Genomic DNA, 7,301 nt, shown 5'->3' with positions numbered 1-7,301 from the left:
CACTGGCATGCTGCATCCATCCATCTCCTGGGTCCCCATGTCAGCCAGCATGGGGAAAAGCACCTGTCCCCCTGGGACACCTGACTGTGGTGGCAGGTTTGACTCATGCTCTGGTGTGAACAACGGGTTCGGTTATTGTCCTGATTTCAGCTGTGGGAGAGCAATGTGTACCTCCTTTTATTCTTGTTATCCCTTCTCCCACTTCTCGGCCCTCCATCTCAACCACCTGCAAAACCCAGCTGTCCCTTGTGGCACCATCTGTGACTTTTGTCAGGTGTCCGCACTGGTATCTGTCGTGTCCAGCAATTTCCTGTGTCATGCCCAGCAGTGTCCCCCGTGCTGTTCACTCAGCCCATCTTCTAGCCAGGACAGAGCCGGGGCTCCCTGCAGCCCTGATAATCTTCATTACACAAACACACTGGAGAACTGGCTGCAGGCCATTATATTCTTGATTACAACGTACTGTGCTCTGGTTATTTATGTCAGGGTGAGTACATGTATGAGTGTTAGTCGGATGCCCACATATACAAATACACCATCAGCTGTGCTTCCACACACCTGGCTTAGTGCTGAGTTCCTCTGATGTCTCTTTCCATCATGCTGCTCGGTTCACCAGTGTGCACAGCGAAAATCAAACTTGAAGGTCAAATCCATAGCTCAGGTCATACAAACTTCATAGTAATTTCATTCTCAGCCTCATTCAGTCTGTGTCAGAAAACGTCACATCCCTAAATCTGAGGCCCCATAATGCTGCTAGGAATTTCTCAAACACGTTTTACTGAATTTCAGATCTCACACAAAAAGAACAATTTCATTTATTGTCCTACCCCAGTTTATGCTGATGTAAGGCAACCTCAACCCACCTTCTGATAGTTTGCCTTCATTTTGCCTACAATAGAGCTGGCATGAAAACTTCATGCTGTAAGTGTGAATATGAGCTACCTGGTGACAATAAGATTTTATTTTGCTGACAATTGTGCTACAGATTGGTGTGATTATGACCATCTCCACTTTCTCAGCTTCTGGGTGCCACTTTTCCCAATATGACATGTTACAAACAGCATCAGTGCCTATATAAATTGCAGTCAATTAAGACTGCTGCCAGGACATGACCTCTGCAGCTCTGAGATCCTCCGAAGCCCAAAGCAACAACAGCGTGCTAGAATATAATACTCAGAATACTCATATATATAATATATATACTATATATATAGTATATATCTAGTACTCAAAATATTAAACTCAGCTCTGTCAGTGGCTACCAAGGAGTCATGAAGTTCAAGAAGATCAGCTGACTTAACAAGAGCAGGATGATCTGGAAAGTTACAAGAACTTGCAAAATAATTTTGAAGTGGAAGGATTGAATTGCAGTGCTTTGTATACAAACTTGAAATAGAAAACTTCTTTGAGATTACAAGGAAGAGTACTGGAAGTTTAGCATCTTTCCATAGGTTGAAATATTAACATTATTATAAATGTGCTAAGTCAAATTTTCCATAAGCTAACCACCAGTCTCACAAAGCACGCCACAGATCTTGCCTTTCCCAGCTACAGTCAGGGAAATATTGAAAGTGAAAAGCACTCAGACCAATTTAGGGTTTAACAAAGTAAAATTGATTTATTGCTGTCAAGGGCACAAAGATGTTAGCATTTGAACAGTGCCATAATGGCTTAGAGGAAATGTAAAACCGTGGCTATAAAGGAACTAACCTGCCCTGCACACACACATGTGCAATGCCAGTTCCCCTTGTTCTCTCCAAGTGATATTATTCCATTTCTTATGAAAAGGTGAAAAGTTTAGTGGCCAAGGAGGAGTCAGTCTGTCCACCAGAAATTCAGAGTATTCTGCTACACAGTGGTGTAAGAAGGTGGGAATGTTTTTGGCAGGAACAGACATGGACATTGCCATCTCACAGCTTAAAGCTGTCCTCTTGCTTTTATGGAACAATTAATTATCTTCTTCCCTCTTTCTTCCTTCCAGACAGCACTCAATGCCATTACCGATAATCAGCAAATATCAAATGTGATTGATTCCCATTTTGAGGAACTCAGATGAGTTTCTCCCACCAAATCACTAAAATGAGTCTGTGTAAAATTCACTCTGTATGAAATGACTGACAGCCTAAAGAGATACAGCTGCAAAACATCAACATGGCAGTGCTTTTAGTGAGAGTACTTTAAATAACATGACTATGATATTAACGTCCCTTCCGAGAAATCACTTATAAAACCACAATCAATTACTATAGTGATAGTAACACTACATATAGTAATAGTAGGCAAGTTATGGAGATCATGGATACCAGCTATTATTGACTAGAGATAGTAAAATTCTCCTTGTTAACATACATGGCTTTTACACTGATCCTTTGTAGTACTTTACATGTGCTTGTCATAAATGACCTAATATTCAGAATATAAATTTTCCAGTACTGTGTTTTCATAAGCCTAGATCTCAGAGTCCCTGTGCCCCTTCCCCAATGCCCCAACACTGGTACCTGTCCTGGTCACACCAGCCCTGCCTTTCATGCAGCCTCAGCTGAAAAGCAAACCATGGAGGTGCCCTCGTCAGACCAGAAAATGAGTGTGAAGAATATGAAGCCACATCAGTTCCCCAAGATAATCCTAAACTAAGCAACGTGAACCCCTTACACCAGGGCCACCCCAGGAGGCTTTGCCTTCCTGAGTCACAGCCTGGGTTCTTTTTCTCCTATTTTGGACTAGATGGTCCCTGACTCTGCTCAGGGACTGTCAGGTACCACCAAAGACAGGCAGTAAACAAAGAATTAAAATACAATAACTACAAAATACATTATCACAACCACACCTGCATTTTTAGAAATTAAGGATAAATAGCATTTAAGTCCTGCTCTGTATTAATAAGCAAAGTCAATCACTGACATCTTCCATTTAAAAAACTCATTAGAGACTTTCCATTTTAAAACCCCATCTATTTTCTGGGGCAAAACTTGTACCTTTAGACTTTTCAGCATGTAACTACACTCCCTTAATAATGTTGGTTTAATATGGTTCTTGTGTGTGGTGTTTATACTGTCTGAATTGCTAAGGGCTCATTTCCTATAAGAAGCACAGAATTAAAACTGAATAATGCCACGGTGATGGGTTTTGACGTGAAGCGGTGGGCCTGCTTGATCTGAGGTAGCTGCAGGCTCATGTTCTGCAGGGAAGATGCTTTGTTCATATTTTTCCCCATCTTCAACTATTGCAATGATTTTCCAAATTAAAAAAAATGTTGGTCCTGCTGAGCAGCGAGCAGACTTAAACAGCCAAACGCCCCTGTGTGATCCACAGTACCCTTTGTCCTAGTGGAAACCTGGTGCTTGGGTCCAATGAAGTGTGTCAGAGTTTATTTAAAGAGAAGTTCACCAAAGAAAGGATTAATTTATTTTTCAGAGTATCTTTGTGGTCAGGGTGAGTAGAGGTCTAAAAGGATTTCCCTGGGGCTATGCCAGTGTGCAGGACCGTTTGGGCAGAGAACCACAGCAGTTCAGTTCCTCCTGGATTAAAGATGCATATAGGCATTGCTCAGCGGAGAGTAAGGTGGGAACCATGCAGGCTGAGGAGAAATGCTGAGGCCATGAAACTTCAGGGCTCCCAGAGAAATGAAGGACAAGCAAAAAAAAATGCTGCTTATGTCAAGAAGTAGCAAGAGCTCTCCTGTGCATGGACCAGATCAGTGGGGAGCTGTGGAGAATGTGTGAAACCTACAGTGTCTTTCAGTACCTTTGAGTGTGCTTGTGGACCAGGGGGCACTTGCCAAGTGATGGTGCTGATGAAAGTATATGGATGGGAATTGCTTATGGTCCATGCTCCAGGAGCGTGGAGAGGTGAAGAAAGCCTCTTTGCTTTATCCTCTCATCAAAGTATCAGACATCATCGGGGTGCAAACTGATGAAATCAAGATCTAGCTTGACAGAGAAGGCGCCCATCAACAATTTGTGAAGAAGGTTTGAGCTGAAGTTTTGCCTTTAATCCCAAATGATCAAATTGGCATTTCCATTGCAGTAACAACCTGAAGACTGATGGATGAATTTCTATCTGGCTTGTCCAGTCTATTCTTAATAAGCAGTCCTGACATTTTCTCCAAGGCTATTCATACTTTAAAGCAGTTTCTGAAGAGCAGAGTGCAGTTCAGGGCGGGGCTTCTACTGTCCCTTGGGTAGAATTTAAAACTCACATTTTGCTAACCCAGAGCCTACAATGATACAGATCTGCTTTCCTAGGGCAAACTGGGAAAGAACAGGTTTTCTTCTGAAGTTTCTATTTTTGATTGTTCTTCACTCAGCTCATTCAGAAGACAGCACTCCAATTTCTGAATAAGAGCGTATGTACACAGAGCTAAGCAGCTGACTAGCTTTAAATTCATAATTCCTCATTCAAATTCTTAATTTCCTCATTAGCTTGCATGTGAAAACTCTCTCTCAGAGCCTAATCCAAGTCCCACTGGTGTCAGTGAGAATGAGTTTTACCTCTCAAATTTAGCCATCTCAAAATCAGGCATGTATTCTAAATGCAATTGTGGAGGAGCCACTTGTAGTCAAAGGAGAGAAAGAGATCAGCATTTCCAGAATGTGATTCACACCATCTGCCTCAAAGGCTTGTCTTGAGAGCGGACAAGTGTGTTCTGGGAGCTGCTATCTCATTCTCCTGCCCGTCGAGGGAGCCTGTACAACTAGCCTAGACAACTTTTTCCTCTTCCATAAGTGAAGCCAGGGGAAGGAACCTTCCTGTTCATTTTAATGGAAAAGGATTCACGCTTTCCATTTTCTACATACTTCATGCCAAAATAAATTGCAAGCGAGAAAGCAAAGCCCCAGAGAGTATCCCAAGTTGCATCCCACAGACTGCTAACTCTGGCTTCAGCCAGTATTTGGGATGTATGGAAAAGACACGTGAACTCCTGAAACAAAATTAAACCTCAGAAATCTCAGAGCAGAGGCAAAAGCTTTTTGTGTGTCTCCTCCAAAGACACACACAGTGGGATATGTGAAATGTCAGGAATAATTAGACGAAACTATATAAGCTCCTAGCAACACTAATGTGCTGTGTAAAACCAAGCATTTGCTATAACATTATAAACATTGTTTGAAAGCTGCATGTTAAAGGTAACCTGAATAATTTTTAAATAGCGTTTCCAAGATACTAATACAGACATGATATGAAAAAGCAGAATACAAAACTGTGAAATGCTGGCATGCCTTTGCTGAGGTAGCCTGGTCTGTTTCTTTTTTCCAAAGGGGATATATAGAAGTAATTGGTCCCTCTCATATAGCAATTAAAATCAAAAGGCAGATTTCCTCAGCTCTTCATCTGCTGCAGCCTATTTAACAAGCAGGAAAAGGACGAGTTCCCACTATCAATAATTCACAGAGATCACAGAAGTGTTTGTTGGAAGGGACCTCTGGAAGTCCCTTAGTCCAACCTCCCACTTTAGATGAAATCTTCAAAACTAAAGGAGAAACAACCAGTTCACATCAGCAGAAAATGTGGCCCAAAGTGCCCTTTAGAGAATAAAAAGAAATGAACTATGAATGCAGAAAATAAGAGGAAAAAAAAAAAAGGAAGGAGAAGAGAAGGAAACATAGACTAGAATTTTTATATGAGGTGTTAATTTTAGAAGCATAGGACTTTTTGCCAAAAGATGGTATTTTTCTAGGTTCACTAACAGATGTGGTTTTATCTTCTAGGAAAACAATGAACAGGAGGAAACTTGGAAAATTTTTGCTGCTCTGTTGAATATGGGATTATAAAAAAACAAAACAAAACAAAACAAAAACCTGCACGTGGACCATCTCTATCCCTCTTTCAAATGGATGAATTCTGAAGCTGGACCTCTTTGCTACCTGAAGCAGCAACTTCTTTCACTGTGCATCCTGGAAGGAAAAATGAATTTCACAAATTGCACCACTGAAGCCAATGTGGCTGCGAAGCCAAAAACAGTAACTGAAAAGATGCTCATTACCCTGACCTTGGCCATAATCACTACCTTGACTATGCTGCTAAATTCTGCTGTAATTGCAGCAATCTCCACAACCAAGAAGCTCCATCAGCCAGCAAATTATTTAATATGTTCACTAGCTGTAACAGATCTCCTTGTTGCTGTTCTTGTCATGCCCTTGAGTATCACTTACATAATGATAGATAAATGGACTTTGGGATACTTCATCTGTGAGATCTGGCTTAGCGTTGACATGACGTGTTGCACATGTTCAATTCTTCATCTGTGTGTCATTGCTCTGGACAGGTACTGGGCAATCACAGACGCTATTGAATATGCCAGGAAAAGAACAGCAAAAAGGGCTGGGCTGATGATAGTCACTGTGTGGACTATCTCCATTTTCATATCCATGCCCCCTTTGTTTTGGAGAAACCACCACAGTGTCAATATTCCCAGTGAGTGTCGCATTCAGCACGATCATGTCATCTACACTATTTATTCCACATTTGGGGCATTTTACATCCCCTTGACTTTGATCCTCATCCTCTACTACAGAATTTACCACGCTGCAAAGAGCCTTTACCAAAAGCGAGGTTCAAGCCGCCACCTCAGCAACAGGAGCACCGACAGCCAAAACTCTTTTGCCAGCTGCAAGCTCACACAGACGTTCTGCGTCTCGGACTTCTCCACCTCCGACCCAACCACAGAGCTTGACAAAATCAACGCATCGATGAGGATCCCTCCTTTTGAGAATGACCTGGACCTGGCTGGTGACCGGCAGCAGATCTCCACAACACGGGAACGAAAGGCTGCTCGCATTCTGGGCCTGATTTTAGGTGCTTTCATTTTGTCCTGGTTGCCGTTTTTCATCAAGGAGCTGCTTGTGGGCCTCCATGTTTGCACTGTCTCTACAGAAGTAGCAGACTTCTTCACCTGGCTGGGATATGTCAACTCCCTTATCAACCCTTTGCTGTACACCAGCTTTAACGAAGACTTCAAGCTGGCCTTTAGAAAGCTCATCAGATGTCGAGAACATACTTAAAAGTGCTGGGAGATGATGATGACGACTTGACCCCTGGCCTTAAGAATGAGTAAAATAATTTGACTCTGTCTCCATTTCCCTTGATAAAGGGAATTTTTGTGTTTGGCTATTTGCTTGACTTATCTTTATCCTCTAATTCATTCTGCTGTTTTTTACCTCTAGTGTTATTCATGGTAAAGAGTTTGAAATAAATTTATTCTACAAAGGAACAGATTTTTTAGCAATGAAACAACAACGAAAAAGAAACTGTTAGATACTCATGTTTAAGACGTTTTGTGTAATCAATGATTCAAGAAGCAA

The 7,301-nt window shown here is 41.7% G+C and overlaps 1 protein-coding gene across 1 annotated transcript; it reads left to right on the top strand.

Moving 5' to 3' along the window:
• Positions 1-5,894: 5,894 nt before the first annotated feature.
• On the top strand, positions 5,895-7,001 carry HTR1E (5-hydroxytryptamine receptor 1E; the record flags this gene model as incomplete). Its single annotated transcript, XM_082048736.1, has 1 exon — positions 5,895-7,001. The coding sequence occupies exon 1, from the start codon at positions 5,907-5,909 to the stop codon at positions 6,999-7,001; it is 1,095 nt and encodes a 364-aa protein (XP_081904862.1). The 5' UTR covers positions 5,895-5,906.
• Between the last annotated feature and the right edge of the window lie 300 nt (positions 7,002-7,301).

The sequence above is a fragment of the Streptopelia decaocto genome (genome assembly GCF_964273445.1).
Source record: "Streptopelia decaocto genome assembly, chromosome: 3".
In the NCBI taxonomy this organism is placed as follows: domain Eukaryota; kingdom Metazoa; phylum Chordata; class Aves; order Columbiformes; family Columbidae; genus Streptopelia; species Streptopelia decaocto.
Note: the sequence above shows the minus strand (reverse complement) of the source record. Positions and strands in the feature narration are given on the sequence as shown.